Source organism: Alternaria triticimaculans, assembly GCF_023758025.1.
Source record: "Alternaria triticimaculans strain BMP 0046 chromosome Unknown scaffold_9, whole genome shotgun sequence".
Taxonomy (NCBI): Eukaryota; Fungi; Ascomycota; class Dothideomycetes; order Pleosporales; family Pleosporaceae; genus Alternaria; species Alternaria triticimaculans.
In genome coordinates this window covers 1,148,452-1,167,482 of record NW_026055966.1, presented here as the reverse complement: position 1 = coordinate 1,167,482, position 19,031 = coordinate 1,148,452, and the positions used below count along the sequence as shown (strand labels likewise).

The following is a 19,031-nucleotide window of genomic DNA, read 5'->3' as shown; positions in this document are numbered from 1 at the left end:
CTCCAGGGCTAGGCTCAACGGGATGGATCCATTGGAATTAGTCGGGTGGGGCGCCTTTGCAGGGGTCCAACACCGACCAAAGGGAAGTTCGAGTACCTTCGAGTAGCTTTCTGGCCACCTGTGCTCTCTCTCCCATTGCACTATCGCCTACGACACCTGCAACCGTAGCAGTCGTCTCCACATCAATTGAACCCGCACCGCCTGTCCAGTCACGTTATGGCCTGCTGAGTAACGGCATCAAGACCCTGTAAGCTATTTCCTGGTAAGCTCCGAGTGACAACAGGCCCATCCCACGGTTGCATTACTTGGTACCCGCACTACCGGTAAAGCGCTGCAGCGAGAAAGCGAGGGCTTCTACACTTCGGCTCTTATTTCTCAACCACCCACTAACTCTCCACCCCCAGAACAAGAAGTACACCGCCCACCGAAATCTCAATCTCCACGTCAACGTCAAGCTGGCTCCACGCTGCTAAGCTGCCCACCCACCGTCCACGCGAACACCCTTTGGTCAACTCGAAACGGTTTATACTCAATCATGGCATCCGAAGCAGTTGCTACCTCTGACGACGGTCTGACACCGGCGCAGAGGCTCATGCAGAATCATGGAGTCGAAGATCACCATGTCACTGTCGAGGACGTCCCCGATGAGGATGAGCTTGCCCACCCCTCTGCCGAGCTCAGCGAGAAGGCAGCTGGCAAGCAACCTGCCTCCAAGAAGCCTGCCCTCAACACGTCGTCTGAGGAGGCCTTCCCGGCTCTCGGTCCCGCCAAGCGCACTCAGGCTCCTGTCGCGCCCACCTGGGGCAAGAAACCTGCCTCGGTCACCTCCAACGGCGTCAATGGCAGCGCGCCTGCCCCATCTGCTCCCAGCCGTGGCCCCGCCCTCCCGTCCATGAACATTCCCGGCAAACACACCGAGCGCATCTCCCTCGCTGCCCACCAGGTCGCTCCTCGCGGTGAGCTGAAGAAGCCCATCAACGAGATCGTCCGCGACATCAACAGGCGCTCCAAGGCCAAGCTCGACTACAAGCAGGGTCAGGGAGCTCTCATCTTCGAGGCCACCGGTCCGGTTGAAGCGGTCAGGCAGGCTCTCAAGGAAGTTGCCAATGAGGTCGGCTCCAAGGTACGTCACCCATCAATTCTGCCCCGATCAAACTAACATTTGCCAGCAATCCGTCGATGTCCCTGTCCCCGCCTCCGTTCGCGCCCACATCATCGGCCGTCAAGGTTCCAAGATCCAGGAAATCAGCAAGCGCACCGGTGCCCGCATCCAGGTCCCCAAGGCCGAGCCGGGCGAGGATGAGGATACCGTGGTCAACGTCCACATTGAGGGCAATGCCTTGACTGCCGAGATGGCTCGTCGCGAGATCGATGCCATTGTCAACGAGCGCACCTCGACCGTCAACCTGCGTCTGAAGGACATCCCTGCCGAGTTCTATCCTTTCCTCGCAGGTCCCAACAACGTCCACACCGACAGGCTTGTCCAGGGCCGCGACGTCAACATCCAGATCCCGCAGTACCACACTTGGCAGTCCCAGGCACCTCCCCAGGCTACTCGCGGCCAGCCCATCCAGTTCGCTCCCCAGGCCAACTTCCCCATCCAGGTCTCTGGTGACCGCGCCGCTGCACAGCAGATCCAAGCTGAGCTCGAGCGCCGCGCTCAGCAACTCCGCCAGCAGTTGGCCATCGAGCAGCGATCCATCGAACGCGGCAGGCATCAGTTCATCGTTGGTGACCGGGGCCACTCTCTCCATGACTTCTTGGAGGAGACTGGCTGCAGCATTGTCATGCCCCCGAGCTCCGACGACAGCGAGACAGTCTACATTGTCGGCCCGCCCAACAAGATCGAGCAGGGTATCAACAAGCTTGAGGACCTTGCTGCTAGCATGACCATGGCTACTGCGGATGCTGCCCGTGAGCACAAGGGTCCCAACGCACAGGCGCACGCACACAACCTGACTCGCTACCTGCGTCAACGCAAGGCCCTTGCTGATCTTGAGCGCATGCACGAGGCCAGCATTGTCGTACCCTCAGACCGTGATGCCCCAACCGGATGGGAGATCTACGCTCGCGACGGAAAGAACAGCATGAAGGCTCGTGGCGACATCATGAGCGTCTTCCAGTCGCACCCTCCTAGCCGTTTCGCGACCATGAACGTCGATCCTTTCTACCACCAGTTCTTGCGTCAGCAGAATGCACCAAAGGTCCGACAAGACCATGGCGTTCACATTGTCTTCCCTGATGAGACCGAGCAATCGCCAGAGTTGATTCTCGTCTACGAGGGTGACGCTCCTTACAACGAGTACGCCATTCCTCGTGGCCGACCCTCTCCAGCTGAGATCAAGGCATACCAGCAAGGTCTGCAAGACGCTCAGCGGTTCATTATGGGTCTGACCAAGAACCAACCACAAATCGATACTCGTGGCCTTGAGTCTAACCCCAAGTTCCATCGCAAGATCGAGCAGTTCGTTAATGAACAGCAAGAAGGTCTTACACCCGACCAGGTTCCCGTTCAGGCGCTGTTTGGTCAGCGACGACCGGAGCCTCACAGCCGCTCGAACAACAGCTTCGCCATCCGTGGACCGTCGAGCGCCGTTGATGAGCTCAACAAGAAGATTCTCGCTTTCATCGAGCAAGCTGAGAAGGACGAGCTTGAGCGCAACCACGTTACTACATTCGACTACCCCCAGAAGTACGCCAGCCATCTTGTTGGCAAGGGTGGAGAGAACATTCAGCGTCTGCGCCAGAAGTACGACGTTGATGTTCAGATCAACGACGGTAAGGTCGAGCTGAAGGGGCCTTCTGCCAAGGCACAGCAATGCAAGAAGGACATTCTTGACATGGCCAAGAAGCTCGAAGACGAGGCCACACACACCCTGAAGGTTGCGCCTCAATTCCACCGCGACCTGATCGGTGCTGGTGGCAAGCAGGTAGAGCGTCTGCAGGACCGCTACGGTGTACGCATCAACTTCCCCCGCCGAGCACAGAACGACGAGGAGGCAGCAGATGCGTCATCACAGAAGAACGTTCGTTCTGGTCAGAACCAGGATGAAGTCATCATCCGTGGACCCAGGAAGGGTGCCGACGAGGCCCGTGACGAGGTGCTTAGTCTGCTCCAGTACATCAAGGATAACTCTTTCAACGACACTGTCTCGGTCGCTCAAAGCAACATACCTCGCCTGATTGGATCAGGCGGTCGCGAGATGGAGAATCTCCGCCTCGAGACCGGCTGCCAGATCGACGTCCCCGGCGCGCGTGATGGCGCTGATCCATCCGGCCGCGCGGAGATCAAGCTCAAGGGTACTAAGAAGGCCGTTGAGGAGGCCAAGAAGATCTTGCAGCAGCGTGCCCGCGAGTTTGATGATACCATCGTCGAGACTCTGGATGTTGACAGGAAGCACCACAGGAGCCTCATTGGTGGCAGCGGTGCCAACATCCGTTCCATTGTCACCTCGGCTGGCGGACCTGACAACTCGCGCGACTTGGCTCGTATGGTGCGCTTCCCCCGCCCCGAGTCTGATGAGTCCACTATCCGTGTTGAGGGTCCCAAGAGTGTGGTAGAGAAGATCATCGCTGCTTTGAAGGCACAGGCCTCCTCGCTCGAGAACCAGACCACCGAGACCATCGAAGTATCGCCTGACAAGCACCGTCTGCTTATCGGCCGTGGAGGTGAGACACGCCGCCAACTCGAGTCGCAGCTCAGCATCCAGCTCGACATCCCTAAGCAGACTACCACTGGTGCCGCCCGTAGTCAGGTAAAGATCACCGGCGAGCCTGCTGCCGTTGAGAAGGCCAAGGAGCACATCCTTGAGCTCGTCAAGGGCCAAGAGGGCGAGACCATCCAGGTCCCCCGTCACCTCCACCACGCCATCTCAGACAATGGTCAGTTCTTCAGGCAGCTGCGCAACCAGCACAAGGTTACCGTCGACCACGGCGGTGAACAGGTGCCCGCGAAGCCTGCCCAGGCCGAGGCTGGACGCGCTAGGAAGGGTGCTAACGGTGTTCTTCCTTTGATCACCGACGATGCGACTGCCGGTTCCAACGAGCACTCATGGGAGATCGTTGACAACAACGCTGTGGCAGAGGGCACTGATACCTCCGCCACTATCCCCTGGATCCTGCGTGGACCCACTGAGAGCCTTCCCAAGGCCCGTCAAAGGCTTGAGCAGGCTATCGAGGCTGCTTCCAAGCCTTCCGCCACTGGGTACCTGATCCTGCCCGACCCAAGAAGCTACAGGTAAGTTCAAGCGTGCAACACTTTCAATGCTGCAGTCATACTAACACCTCACAGGCTCGTTGTCGGACCCGGTGGTGCCACAATCAACGATCTGCGCAAGAAGACCGGCACAAAGATTCAGGTCCCCCGCGACCAAGCCAAGGATGAGGCTATCGAGATTGTCGGTACCAAGGATGGCTGCGAGGAGGCCCGCCAGATGATTCTCGACATTGTTTCCAAGGGTGGCAACGGTGGTCGTAGGGAGCGTGCTTAGGCATTTTTATGATCATGTTGGGCATGCGATGACATTTACTATCAAAAGCTTTGGGCATATTTCGGGGTTAAGGTGATCTTGTGGGAGCGATGTTCATTCAATATGGGAGAAACGTCTACTACTCATCTTGGACTACCTAAAAGGGGATATGCTTAGCTGTTGTATACAGAAATAAAGCTTCAAGTTCAAATGTTTTCGTTCGTGTAATGACTGCTGGATCCCGTGTTCGCGAAGTACTGTCTTCCTTCGTCCTACTGGATGCTGATAGAAGCAGCTGAGTGATGTCTGATAATTGCGAAAGGATGTCTAGCCAATACTATGATGCTGCCTTCTCTGCTCTTCCCTTCGTCTTCCCATACGCTCCACCAGCCAACTTCCGCATCTCCAGCGCTCTCTTATACGGCGGCGCAGTAGGCGGCTGTACAGGATCCAGACTAACCCTATCCTTTGGCAAATGATACGTCGCATCCGAATCATACGCCGACAGATCGCCACAAGCCAGAAATGGAGCTATCCACCGCCGGCCACCCTCCTCAACATCATCCTCATCATCCGTCTCGTCCCCCAGATCAATCTCAATCGCACCATCCTCCCTGACCCGGCTCGTAACCTTCTTTTCCGGTTTCTTCGCATCTGCAGACGTTGGCTCCTCCCTCACAGGCTCGGGCAACACCGTCCCCGCCCCCAACGGCCTCTCCAAACTCGCCATAAACCCCTCGGGCGGACAAAACCCCTCACAAACCACAAACGCCTCAATACTACTTGCCCGACTACTCCTCGGCTTCGCCACTCTCACGCGCTCAAACACGATTTTCAGCTGCGCAAACAGCAGATCTACGTCTTTGCCCCTGAAGATCTTGGCCACGAACTTGCCGCCTGGTTTGAGCACGCATAGGGCGAGGTTGAGGGCCGCCCAGAGGAGTTGCGATTGTACGTAGATGTCGAGGTCGTGGAGGCCGGTTACGTCGGGGGCGCCGTCGGAGATTACGAGGTCGACTGGGGAGGAACGCGCGGAGGTGGGAAGGGTGGGGTCGTAGGTGTCTGGGTCGAGGGCTTTGAGCATGAGGGGGATGGTGGAGGGGTGCGTTATGTCTGCGCGCATGGTTGTTACGCCTTCGAGGGGGGACATGGGTTGGAGATCAATCGCCACTATTCTCACTCCTTCCCTGGGTGCGAGTTTTGGTGTCGAGTCTACCTTCTTTTCCTCTTCTTTCTCTACACCCCCCTCTTGCTTTCCCTCTTCCTTCACCTCCTTCTCCCCACCACCGCCCAAAACATAATCCCGCATATTCTTCTGCTTATCCTGCCATCCTGCTCTCCCAAACTTCTCCCCCTTTATCAGCACACGCGAGAGGACTTGACTCCAACTTCCTGGTGCGGCGCATAGATCTACGACGCGCGTTACGCCTTCGAAGAGGTTGAATTCTTCGTCTAGTTGCAGCAGTTTGTAGGCGGAGCGGGCGCGCCAGCCTTCTTCTTTGGCGAGGCGGTAGTAGGCGTCTCGTTTGTCTTTTGAGGATTTGCCCATCTTGATGGGTCTTGTTGACGTCGATTGACGCCGAACTTCTGGTCTCTAGATGTAGGTTTGGTGGGGTGTGTAGTTCTTGCACTGCGGGTAGGGCGATGGGAGGGTAAGAGGCTTCTGTGAAGATGTGCCAACCACGTCTGAATCGATTTTTCTCGTCAACTTGTTCCTGCTCTTTCTATGTCCTATTTTGGTATACAGACAGTGCCCACCAGAAAAGATCGATTAACGTGCGAGTCATTCGCACGTGAAGTGTGGGAAAGCGCAAGTGGGCTAGAACAAAAGTGGGGCAAGCGGACTCCCGAAGGCCGACAAGTTTTCCAAAAAGTTCACGGCGCGCTCATCGAACCCACGCCAAACCTCAATCGCACCACGCCCACCATGAAGCGCCCTAATCCCGCCCCGAAACAAGCGTCGCATAAGGGTCACAAACCCAAACGTCAAAAACTCGACGACTTCCCCAAACCTCTTCCGCCGTCTACGAGACCCAAGCGCCGAGTCCAACTCAACGAGCTGGGATGGAAGACCGTGGAGATGCCTGATCGGTTGGAGGATACAGAGGGTTTCTACGGACTAGAAGAGATTGAAGATGTTGAGATTGTCAAAGATCCGGTTACTGGTAATCTTACCTTTGAGACTACAAAGACGGAAGATGAGGTGGCACAGGATGTGGAGGAAGCGTGGCAACGGGAGGAGGACGAGCAAAAGCGCTTGGAGCAGATTACCTTTGACGAGGAGAAGGTGGTGGGACAAGACGAGAGCGTAGGAAAGAAATTGCTGGAAGCAGATGAAGAGGTCGCGTGGGAGGGCTTCAGCGACGAGGACGATGCGCCGGCGGGGATACTTAAGCAGACAACAAGTGCGGATGTTAAGGATACAGCTGGCGCAACCACTACCAACGGCGAGCCGGAGGTCAAGAAATTGACAAAGACTGAGAAGAAGAAGAGGGCGAAGGAAGCAAAGCTCAAGAGGGAGGCAGAGGAAAAGGCCAAGGCAGAGCTGCCGACGCCAGATGAGGTCGAAGAGGAGGAAGATGCCGAGGACGACGAACCCTCCGATATCGAAGATCGCGAAGACGGCGAGACCTTCGGACCTGGCGCTTGGGATATATTGGCGAACCACGCCGATGACGACGACGACGAGACAGACGTCCGCGCATGGGCTAAACTCGACCTCTCCGAAGAGATGCTGGATGCGTTGGCGAAGCTGAAGTTCTCGAAACCTACCAGCATTCAAGCGTCTACCATACCTGAAATCATGGGTGGAAGGGATGTTATCGGCAAGGCTTCGACAGGTTCAGGAAAGACACTCGCTTTCGGTATCCCGATTGTCGAGACTTACCTTGCTGCTCGTTCGGCGCCCAAAGAACCCGAGGACAAGGCGCCCATCGCATTGATCATTGCGCCAACACGTGAACTTGCGCATCAGATCAATGATCATTTGATCGCCCTTTGCGCAAAGGGCGATTTTGACTCCCCATACATCGCATCCATCACCGGTGGTTTGTCCGTACAAAAGCAACGTAGGCAACTAGAGAAGGCCGACATTGTTGTTGGAACACCAGGACGACTGTGGGAAGTCATGAGCAGTGGGTCGGGAGTACTACCGAAGTTCAAGCAGATCAAGTTCCTGGTCGTAGACGAGGCTGATCGTTTGTTGAGCCAAGGACACTTCAAGGAAATGGGAGAGATTCTCAAAGTCCTAGAGCCCGATGACGAGCCTAACGAGAAAGACGATATCGAGGAAGCGCCGGAATCTCAACGGCAAACTCTTGTGTTCTCTGCCACTTTCGGAAAGGAACTGCAGCACAAGCTTGCTGGAAAGCAGAAGTATGGTGGTGGAGATCTCATGAACCAACAACAATCGATGGAGTATCTACTCAAGAAACTTCAGTTCCGCGAGGAGAAGCCAATGTTCATCGATGCCAACCCTACTTCGCAGATGGCCAGTAGACTGCAGGAAGGTCTCATTGAATGCGCCGGACCCGAGAAGGATCTCTATCTCTACTCGCTACTAATGTTCTACACCAAGAAGCGCGCTCTTGTCTTCACCAACTCAATCTCGGCAGTACGTCGCATCACGCCGTTCTTGACGAATCTGGCGCTCCCAGCTCTACCCCTACACTCCAACATGCCTCAAAAAGCCCGGTTACGCTCCATCGAACGATTCAAGGAGCGACCCGGATCAATCCTAGTAGCCACAGACGTTGCCGCCAGAGGTCTCGACATACCCAAGATAGACCTAGTCATCCACTACCACCTCCCCCGCGCCGCCGACACCTACGTCCACCGCTCCGGCCGTACCGCCCGCGCCGACGCATCCGGAGCCAGCATCCTCATCTGCGCCCCCGAAGAAGTCGGCGGCGTCCGTCGCCTCGTCGCCAAAGTGCACGCCCGCGCCAGCGACGCCCCCAAATCGAAGAAAACTGCCTTCTTCATCCGCACCCTAGACATCGACCGCCGCATCGTCTCCCGCCTAAAGCCCCGCGCCACCATCTCCAAACGCCTCGCCGACACTGTCATCGCGAAGGAAAAGAAACACAGCGAAGACGACGTACTACGCCGCGCAGCCGAAGATCTAGGCGTAGACTACGACAGCGAGGAGTTTGAGAAGGAAGCACCTGGAAAGAGGGGCCGTGGTAGTGGACGCAAGAAGAAGGAGAAGGAGGCGAGTGAGATGACGAAGGGGGAGATGCAAGCGCTACGAGCGGAACTCAAGCATTTGCTTAGTCAGAGGATTAATACGGGGGTTAGTGCGAGGTATCTTACCAGTGGCGGTATTGATGTTGATGCGCTTATGGCTGGGGAGGGGAATATGGAGTTTTTGGGTAATTTGGATGGGCTGGGGTTTGATGAGGTTGTCGAATAGTCATGTCGTAGAGGATGATCAATTGTACGCAAGTTTTGGCGACCGGTTTCACGAACCTTCTAGGCTTTGTTTGGCTTCCGAAATAATAGTCTGCGGGATTGCGAGGCGCAAACCAGAGAGCGCTTTGTGCGTTACTTGCGCACAAACATTGCGTTAGTATATTGTCTCCGTCGTTCCGCGACCGTTCGTAGCTCATCATACAGAACGGTCTGATTTGGTAGTCTTCTCGATGTCTTCAACTGCAGCTATGGACCCAGATAATCAGACCCAGCCAAACGCTGATGACAGAGCGACAAGAGACGAGTCCTCCGCCATGGATACCGACGTCTCAACAACCACGGAAGTGCCTCTAAAGCCACGGTTTGCCGGCTACATCACGCTTGAGTATCTCCAAAGCATTTTTGTGCAGTTCACAATATGGGCACCCGTCATCTACATCTTACTCCACTTCCGCGCCAATCTCTTCACCAGCGATGTCCTCACCAACGCTCTGGCTTCTGAATCCCTACTGCTCACTACGATCATCACTGTCCGCACTATTACAACTGAGTATATGCGAAGAACCATCGACGCACAGAAGGAAACTCTCAAAGAACATGCGGCCACAGTTCAGGGATTACAAGACGAGAAGAAGGCTTTATCGGAAGAGCTCTCTGTTTATCTCCAAGAAAGGGAAGAAGAACATAGCAGGCATCGACAACGTATCAACGAAGCCCGTCTCAGGCACTACACATCCCTTCACAAGCACCAAAGCAGCACCATCAGTTTCCTAGAACATCTATCCAGAACCCACGCCAAGACCCCCGACTCTCCAGCGCTAAATATCCCGTTCGATAAGGTCTACATGATGCGATCAAGAACACAAATGCGACTGAACATAGCGGAGAGTATTGAGAAGATCCTGTACTCGAAAACATCACGCGCATTGAGAAATGAGGGAGCTGATGGCTTTATCCGCGAGGCAGAAAATGATCTGGAGAAGGCGGCGGTGGTAGATGGTTATCTGATGCATTTGGAAGATCTGGTGAAGAACCCTGCTGCTACTGCTAGGGTCGATTCTGGGTTGGAAGTGAGGTTGAATGGGCATAGGGAGAGGCTGGAGAGGTATTGCGAGGGGGATTGGAGGGTTAGGAATTGTTTGAGGAAGGTGGATAGGGCTGAGGAGTAGGAATAGGCGTAGAGCGGGGATCAGAGTAGGCGTGGTGCATACGTAGGTAGGGGAGCGGTGAAATGTTATATGTGTGCGAGCGTTTCGTATACTTCACTTGTCTCAACACCTGCCCTCCATGAAGTCGCGTATCCCCAGGAAGAGACTTCCCTCGATACACTTTTGTCAGTGAACGCCCGGTAGCAATTTTTCGAAATGCGATGACGTTATCTTTCCCGCAAATTCAAACTACGAGGGATATGGTAATGTGGTTGCCTGATTGCTAGGTGGAAACGTCCACAACAAATAGCAAATGACGTAGTATAATCCACCACACCCAATCGTCTATATGAGAAGCTCTTTCGTCATAACCAGAACCTTCCTGGACAAGACTACCAGAACACGAGCCATCCCAAGCAAAGATAGCGATGGATACCGGCGCTGAGCCTGTCACTACCCAACATCCAACTCCGAACATGGCGACCATGGAGCCCAACATCGACAAGGACAAGCTCCCTTCTGAAGCGGAATCTGATGAGACGCGCCAGGGACCTAGCACTGTCGACATGGACGAGCTCAACCGGATCTTGCGCAAATCTGTCGACGAGCCGCCACGTGCTCGACACCAGTTCTCGCCAGGCACAGCTGTTCTACTCATCTTCTACACATTGGTTCATATCGCGTTCATCCAGCCTGTTTCTTTGATCCTAGGTCGCCAGTTCCTCGTCCCCATCGTCTTCATGCTCCTCATCAAGCTCACCGCCACGACCTATCTGGAAGAGGTGGTAAAAATGTACGACAAGTACATCGATCACATCAAGGACTTGGCAAGCCTTTCGCTCGAACTGGCACATAAGTATGAAGAAGCGGCGCAAGAGAACGGGGAAGCGTTCCGCATGTTTCACCAGGAAGCAAATGAGATGCGTCTAAGATACTACCAAGCCTACTTGAGCCACTACCAGACCCTCATCGATTACATTGAGCCTATCGTCAGAAAGGTCAAAACCCTAGCTGCGCCGCCTAAAGTCAAAGGCGCAAGAAGGAATGGCTGCAATCGCAACAAGAACGATAACAACGCTCTTACGGATACCCTAGAGGACTTCGCTGCAGCAATCAAGCAGAGACAGACCACGACCAGGCTACAGATTGCAGTAGCGGAGAAGATCAAAGACATACTCGATCGCGAGGGCTTGTTGCCGGAGGAGATCGATCGACTAGTGGATGAGGCGGAAGAGGATCTGGAGCGTGCGCAGGAAGCTTCGGTTACTCAGACTCAATCACCGGGTTCTGGTACCTCCAGTTCTATCGCGTTGTCATCACCGGTCGTTGAGAGCGTTGACAGCAAGCTGGAGAAGCATTTCGGGGACTTGGATAGGTGGTTCCAGAGTGTCCGAGATCAGCCTGTTGTCGCAGAGGAGAACTGAAGAGGTGGGTGTCGTGGAAAGATTGTGGCTGCCATAGAATCGATCATGCTGCATGGAAAGTGGATGAGGAAAACGAAATAGGAGGTACATGTACGGATTCTGAGAGTGTGTTCCCTAGCGGCCTATCCTAGATGTACGTCTAATAAGGAAAACGTGACATGTGTCCCTTCTGGCTTCTTTCCACGACCGCGTGACAGAAGTTCGGAGATTGACATTGTGTGATGCATTTGTGACTGGCTGTGTCCCGAAACGATGCGCGGGCAGGTGCATTTGACGTCTTAGTAATCTATGACGTAAGCGCCTGCGCGCTCACCTGCGGGCGAGCTTCCAGCTATCGCAATCAAAGCCATACCCCGCTTTTCACCAAATCCCCCCTGTGTATCTGATCCATCTTCTACAGCGACAAGATCATCGCCGAGGACATGATAATGCGAGTGTAAAGGAAGCAAATACGACGTTATCTCGATGGCACGCCGCTAAATTCGCGACTGCGACGCGTCACGGTGAATCATCAGAAGCTCTTGAAAAGCCAACATTCGATCAGGCAAACTAGCCTTGCCTCCTGCACGACAACGATCATATCTGGCGCCGTGCCGTTGCGCAGATGGTAGTCTACCTGGGCTGCATCTCGACCGCCACCTCCTCAGCTGCGCTCAGCCTTGCGGGACCATGCGCGCCACGAGGAACAACTCACTTTTGCACAGCCCGACGACCACGATATAGCCATCCTTCATAGCAAGCGGAACTTAAATCCCTGGCTTGTTGCAATATCTTGCGTTGCTGCGTTGCAGATAGGCGGCGTTCACATTTCGTTGCCTCTTTGGTTTGTGTCAGCAAAAGCTCGATCCGCGCAGGAGGTCGCCAGCGTTCGCGTCGCGTTCTCGAAAATGCTTTTAAGGTAGGAATATACATTGTGTTAATGACTGATTACTTATTAAGACTCGGATGTATGTATGCGACAAGAGTTTTAGCCACCTCTGGTGTCCGTCAAAGCTTTGTTCAGCCTCGTGTTCTCGCTACACGAAGTTGGGTTGGTAGCTTTTCTATTCGTCGAATCTTCACCGATCGCCCTGCGATGACTTGCTCTTGCATGTATTACGCATAAGCCGAGGGGTTGTATTTTCAGCCTGATGTGCGCTCAACTGTGTACTTAACGATCTCTTCTCGCTCTTTTATCGAAGCTTTCCTACCTCGCACACATTGTAGCAACGGTCGAACATACTGCGATGACAGCAGTAGATCATCTCCCATGGCGGTACGATCACTGGAAGAGACACCCAGAGAAGTTGGTTCCGCGGGATGAGTACGTGATAGTGTCGATACGTGAGACCAGCGTGAGTCTATGTACAAGAGATCTACTTTGACAAGGCTAAGCTTACATAGGACGGGGTCAGATTTACTCAGTATCTAGTGCGCGACAGTGATATACCAGCGCTGTGTGAGCAAACAGCCGAACCAACCATGGATACAAAATGGGCTCTTGAACTGTTAGTATGCCTAGTCACGGCATTCTGTACTCTACTAACTTATCGTAAGCCTTATAACTGCCTGTCCCGAAAGTTTTTCCGAGCACGGCTTGGTTCCGTATTCGATTGACAGTGTTGTTGCTCTGCACTCATACTGGCATATCCCATATAGCTACATCCCTTCATTCGGCTCAACCGTAGAGTTATCGATGGCGTTCTCCCCTCTACTGCATGACTCCAACTGGAAGGGTAAATTGACTTCGACGGCAATGCCTACACGTCTGACGGGAACTGACAAATCATTGCAGGGTTTTTTCAAGGCCTAGGAGGTGTAATTACGACCACCTACAATAGCGCCACACGTCAGACATTTGCATTATGCCTTGGGAAGGACGATCTTGACCGCATCGTGACACGCGTTCAGCAAGCTCAGAATTTTGCGTCCAACCCATTCCTAACTTCGGTAATTCTACTGTCCATCAACGAACAACCTGTTCGAAACATGGGAATACAAATATCTAGAGATTGTCGAGAGATGGAAGCTACAATGGGCTACGACAGTGAAGATGACGAAATTGACTTGGACCGAATGCCAGAGAGCTCGCAAATACCTCAGCGCCTAAACCGTCTCTTGTCTAGAGTTGCAAACCTTGAGTTTATCAATTACTTGATGTTGACTGCACAGAACCGCTTGGAAGGCCAGATCGAAAGGTTGCCTGGTGAACATTGCCTCAGTACATGTAAGGAATTACGAGAGCAGCTGGTATACACACAGGAAAGTCTGGAAAATATAAGCTCTCTCGCTAGAAGAAGTAAGGATTTACTTCAAGCCATGGTACAGACGGTACGTATCATACATTAAAAATTCCGAAAGTAGTACGCTCACGATTGCAGGTAAACGCGAAGCTTCAGCAGCGAGGTATGACAATGGCAAATGACCTGCACGTAAAGTACACACTGACCTCGTATCTTCACCTTCACAGACAACCAATTGAATCATCGATACGGCGCCGATATGCGACTCATCACGGCGATCACTCTCATCTTCCTGCCCGGAACATTTGTCGCAACGTTTTTCAGTACTAAGTTCTGGGACTTTTCTCCCGACAATAACGGCACGAAGGTATCTTACTGGGTCTACTTGTATTTCGTGTCTACGATAGGTCTTACCCTGTTGGTGCTCATTGTATGGAGGAGATTCAGTACGATGAAACGGCTGACAATGAAGATGGTACAATCCGCGCGTCGAATGCCTGTGTTGGGAAGGCTGATACGAGAGAAGAAGGTGGATGATGAGGAGTCGGGAAAGAAAGGTGACTAAGATATAGTTTCTGGTTCACATGATCTTTGGTTGACTCTTCCAATCGACATAGCTGAATGAGCATGTGTTCAATTATGATGAACATGTTGTTTTCGTAGAACGGATGACGCAAACATGAACCTTGGTACAGTCGTGCCGCTAGTCCACTGTCGTTTGCCCGAGCAAAAGCCCTTTCGCCAACGTCTCACTGCACTCCACACAAAACGAAACGAACTAACGAGAATCTACCGCTGTCAGCGCAACACCATGAACTCCCTGTTCCCAGAGAAGGTAAACTTGGAGTTGCTGCTACATACTGCTGTGGATCACGTGAAAGGGCAAGGTGTGGGTATCGGCGTCTTACAGCAGGCCAGATGCGCAAAAACGGGCGCCTTGATGCCAGGACTACTGCCTACCGAAGAGCGTAGATACGGCATTACACGCGCAAACTTTGCGACCGAAAACGTCAAGACACGCGAAAGAGCTGAGCTACTTGCTATATTACATGCTCTCGGTCTGGCCTCCAGCACGATCAAGAAACGATGTCCGCCCGGTGTCCAACTGCGGACTATACAGATCTTTTGCGAACATCCGTCGGTCATATACACTGTCGAACATCACCTTCGGTATTCCCCAGCAAGCTTGGAAGACGAAGTAAGTGGAAACGATCGCGCCATGATTAAGAGAGTTGTCCAAGCCATTCGGAAACTCGAGAGAAGATCGTTTGAGGTCTTCTTAACAATCGCAAACATGGAAGACGACGCGCAAAAGAAGGTAGGCCTGGCAGCAAGGCAACGAGGCAGGTTCGCGTGTCGACAACGCCGCCGATTGCAGCACGCGCGGGAAAGAGTATCAACAGTAGTGCGTCGCACCTTGGAGAACGAAAACTCTACAGAAGCGCTCGTAGAGGGGTTTCAGGAGCTCAAATTAGCCCATTAGATACGTTGTCACCAGACATCGTCATCCGTGTCGCCGGCATCAAGCGCATCCATGGCAGTCCTTCCTCCGACAAACGCCTCACCTTGATACATCAAGCTCATTTCCGCATCCAACACCGCCCTCCTGTGTCGCCACTCCCGGAACAGTCTTCGACCGCACAGCTTCCATAGTATGTTCGTAAATGATGTGAGTGCGCCGAAGAGGAGAAAGCTCGCCACCGCATTCTCGAGATACCACATGGCGTATGCAATGCATGCGACGATCGATAAAAAGATCGACGTGTACAAGATGATCTTGAGAGAATAGATCGAGAGACCCTCGCATTCGGCATCATCGATCGTGGAGATGGGTGTTGCGCTAGGAGGAGAGAGCGGTATTTCGCTGTCAACATTCGGTGAAATGACTTCTTTAGAGGAGGTTGTGGGCAGGGTTCGGGTCGGAAAGTGCGTTTGCGTTGTCATTGTTCGTTACCACCTGCAATGTATGCGAGATCGAGTAAAGTTGATAAAGATTGTTTAGAAGACTGGTTGTTGCGGAACACAAATTGCAAAGGCGATCGAGCAAGATTCCATCGAAGGTATACGTACATCCCAATCATCTTTTCAAGAAGACACGTTGTCATGAGTGGCTCGGAAAGGGGCCATCTCACGTACATCCGTTCCATATTGCCACCACGCCGCAGTCAACATCATTGCACCACCGCATACAATTTGCCACAGAAGAAAAGCGACACACCATCTCCAACCGCATCCCTGTTTCTTCGCCATCTCACGTCCTGTCCACCATCTCCAATTGAATCCCTGATTCTTCGCCAACTCAACTCCCTTATCTTTATCTCTTCGTACTGCATACGAGTCCACTTTTTCGTCCGATAAGTCGCTCCTCTTCATTAACCCGATTTCTGCTTCGTCATCACCCATTGTTCTTCTCACCCTCCACTTGTCCTTCACCATTTTCTTCCATACCAAGTCCATAATAACCCCCACGATTGCAAACAAAAGTGGATGATACAGACGACGGACAACTTCGTGTGGTTGGAGAGACCGAAAAATGTGCAGCGTAATGTATCTGAGGAACGTGTCGTAGGTCATAAACCCGAACGTGCGGAAGGACAGTGGCTGGTCTTCGTAGCGAAAGCGATCAAGGTCGTCCCACCATTGTCGAAGACCTGGTGGAAGGGTCAATTGAAGTTTGGTTCGTGGTGGACAAGAAGCCGGCTGCTTCTCGCTGTAAACCGAAGGCTGTGGCAAAGACTGTTGTTTTTGCGAAAACATATTGTTGTGATCGTGATCCAATGCTGACGAGAAGTGAGGAGATGGTCTCGTACAGGAAACGCAGCAAGAGAAGTTGTGTTTGGAATATATGAGTAGAGGAAGGCTGTGTTCATGCGCGATGCGGCACAGTAGCACACAAGGTACGCGCTAGGGAATCTGCCTTGCTGCGCCACTTGATGTCTCATTTTAGCGAAAGATTCTTGGCAGCATATGCAACCCGAACCAAAAACGATTTCCTAGTTTAAGTGGCGTCAAGATATATGAAGGCGTTAGTACACAAGCCAAACATCGAATCAATGAGCATGTACCGTGCCACAAGCAATACTTTCTCAATACCTTCTCATTTCCTCAATCCGAATTCCTCCCCATCCTTGTACCCGACAGCATGCAGATCCAACCCAGCCTCGAAAATATCGTCAGCATCCAATAACCCAATGACAGCCTCGTCATCTGCAATCGTCCTTCTCATTCTATAACGCCTGTGCCTTATCAAAAGAGTAGCAGCCGTGTACACCCACCACGGGAGAAGGAAAAAGGCGAGGACGGGGCTCCAGTTTACGGAGGGAATGACCCAAGGGAGTGTGAAGAGGTAGGTAACCCAAGCGAATGGGATGCAAATGACGCACATGAGCATATCTGTCGTGTTGCGTATGTTCCAGAAAGTGTGTGGTCTGTTGCGACGAACCCGAGGATGCCGTGGTTTATTGGTTGTTTTGCTAGGAGACGGAGGACGCAGTATAGTGCATGGCGACTGTGATGGTGGATGTGTTTCTGAGTTCGGCGTTCGTGCTGGTGATGAGTCCCGTGTCAGCGCTTTGAGGGGCTCCTGCTCGTAGCTCGCAGATGTGGCCATTGCGATGGACTTGATATGCGAACCCGTACTGGACTTTGCAGAGAATAAGAGCAGAAGGAAATTCACAACCGTTCAGTACATGAAGGTGCGGCTGTGATGCCACCTTTTCGGGTCGCACGCGGCACAGCGGATGAAGAGTCTGCCTCGCTGCGCCGCAAGAGTTGGGGGCCAGAACTCACTCTGTAACACAAACACAGTCTGGCTGTTCGCATCCTCTGCCATATGCGCTTCCTTTAACTTCTCGTACACTTGCGTGCTACCTATACTCACGAAATACAAGTCGACGGTGGTTTGTCATTTGGTGTCAAAAGAGCTGATGTAGCCGTGAAGGCGGCATGTGGTTGGGGAAGGTCCGTCGAGTGTGATCAAGAGGTGACGCCGATGCGAACGGGTGAGAAAAGCTCCTGGCGGAATGTCACATTTAAGAGATCCTGCATAGCTGTGTAGTTGGTAGTAAGTCTTCGATGGCGGTGCCGGCTTCGTAGCGGGACTGCGCTATTTCTTAAGGAAGATGTTTGATCCTCCAATGACTGAGAAAGTGAAAGATCTGCCATGAGGGACTAGGTGCACATAAGAATACCATGATTTCATAACACTACGTAACGCTAAGATGCTCAATAAATACCAAGCAATGCGATGCGAGATTCGTGCCTCGTCACATTCCTCCTCCTATCCAGCTCTTTCCCAAGCGCATGCTCAAACAACATATCCAAACGAAGTAACTCCTGAAGCGCCCTGGTATATATGTTCATCATCCCTCTATCCATCGTCGAAGTCTACATGACGGTGCATGGGATGACGCAGCACTGGCAATCGTCACCGCACCAGCATGGCGCCTTGACGGGACCAGGCTTGACGATAGACGTCGTGCTCGAAGTTGTAGACGCGGGCATATTTGCTGATTACGGCGAAGACTGCGCGGCGGATGAATGCGATGCGATGCGAGACGAGGCGATACCGAATGGAGTCGTAAGGGCGGAGACGAAGGATTCGATGTGCGCAAGGGGGGATGGCGTCTCAAGCACTATCAGACCCATTAGCGAACGTATGCATCAAACCATGGCAATCCGACTTACAAATAGAACGCGATATGTACAACAAGAAAAGATATGATCTGGAGAAGTTTGCGACGGTGAGAATGGGGTTAAGATGTCAGAGATGAGGTTTACAAGGCAAGAGGCTTCGGGCGTACTTGGGTGACGCCATGTCATCGCGCCAGCGCGCCACAACTGCCATGCTTCAGCCCTGCTTGCCTGGCTGCCGGACTAGCTTCAGATGGGGCCGCTTGGCGCTGGTGTATCTTGACAACTCATAGTAGGCATGTCTACGATGTTGGCTGCGAGGCAATTTACAAGGAACGAGCTTACATAGCACATTTACGATTGCTAAGCAGATGTAGAGTTGGAATGTGAATGTGTTGTGTAATTCGAAATATATGTATGGTATTGGTATAAAGCAATCAATCCAATGCAACACTCCAGAAGACTCCAAACCCCAAAACAAAGCCCCCAAAGCCTCATTTCCTTGAGCGCATGTTATCGCTTTCGCTACACCTAATGAGGCCGCTCAAAATGTCCCAAAACACCTTATGCCAGTCGTCCGTCCCTTATCGTGCCCATCGCCTGACGCGTGCCGTCCGTCACCGCTCCGGCACGCGCATATGCTGCCGTCGGTCGAAGTCTTATGAGGCTCTTCATATTGTCGTCGCGTCTACATGACCGTGCAAGGAATGCAGCAGCAACTGC

At 52.9% G+C, this 19,031-nt stretch overlaps 4 protein-coding genes across 4 annotated transcripts; all 4 read left to right on the top strand.

Moving 5' to 3' along the window:
- Positions 1-620: 620 nt before the first annotated feature.
- Positions 621-4,490, top strand: J4E78_006815 (uncharacterized protein; the record flags this gene model as incomplete). Its single annotated transcript, XM_049367425.1, has 4 exons — positions 621-628; positions 682-1,123; positions 1,170-4,237; positions 4,292-4,490. 4 exons carry the CDS (start codon positions 621-623, stop codon positions 4,488-4,490), a joined length of 3,717 nt encoding a protein of 1,238 aa, XP_049221172.1.
- Positions 4,491-6,396: 1,906 nt separating this feature from the next.
- On the top strand, positions 6,397-8,883 carry MAK5 (ATP-dependent RNA helicase; the record flags this gene model as incomplete). The annotated part of the gene is made up of 1 exon (XM_049367424.1): positions 6,397-8,883. The coding sequence occupies one exon, from the start codon at positions 6,397-6,399 to the stop codon at positions 8,881-8,883; it is 2,487 nt and encodes an 828-aa protein (XP_049221171.1).
- A 247-nt stretch (positions 8,884-9,130) lies between these two features.
- Positions 9,131-10,051, top strand: J4E78_006813 (uncharacterized protein; the record flags this gene model as incomplete). The annotated part of the gene is made up of 1 exon (XM_049367423.1): positions 9,131-10,051. One exon carries the CDS (start codon positions 9,131-9,133, stop codon positions 10,049-10,051), a length of 921 nt encoding a protein of 306 aa, XP_049221170.1.
- Positions 10,052-10,506: 455 nt separating this feature from the next.
- Positions 10,507-11,454, top strand: J4E78_006812 (uncharacterized protein; the record flags this gene model as incomplete). Its single annotated transcript, XM_049367422.1, has 1 exon — positions 10,507-11,454. The coding sequence occupies one exon, from the start codon at positions 10,507-10,509 to the stop codon at positions 11,452-11,454; it is 948 nt and encodes a 315-aa protein (XP_049221169.1).
- Positions 11,455-19,031: the final 7,577 nt, after the last annotated feature.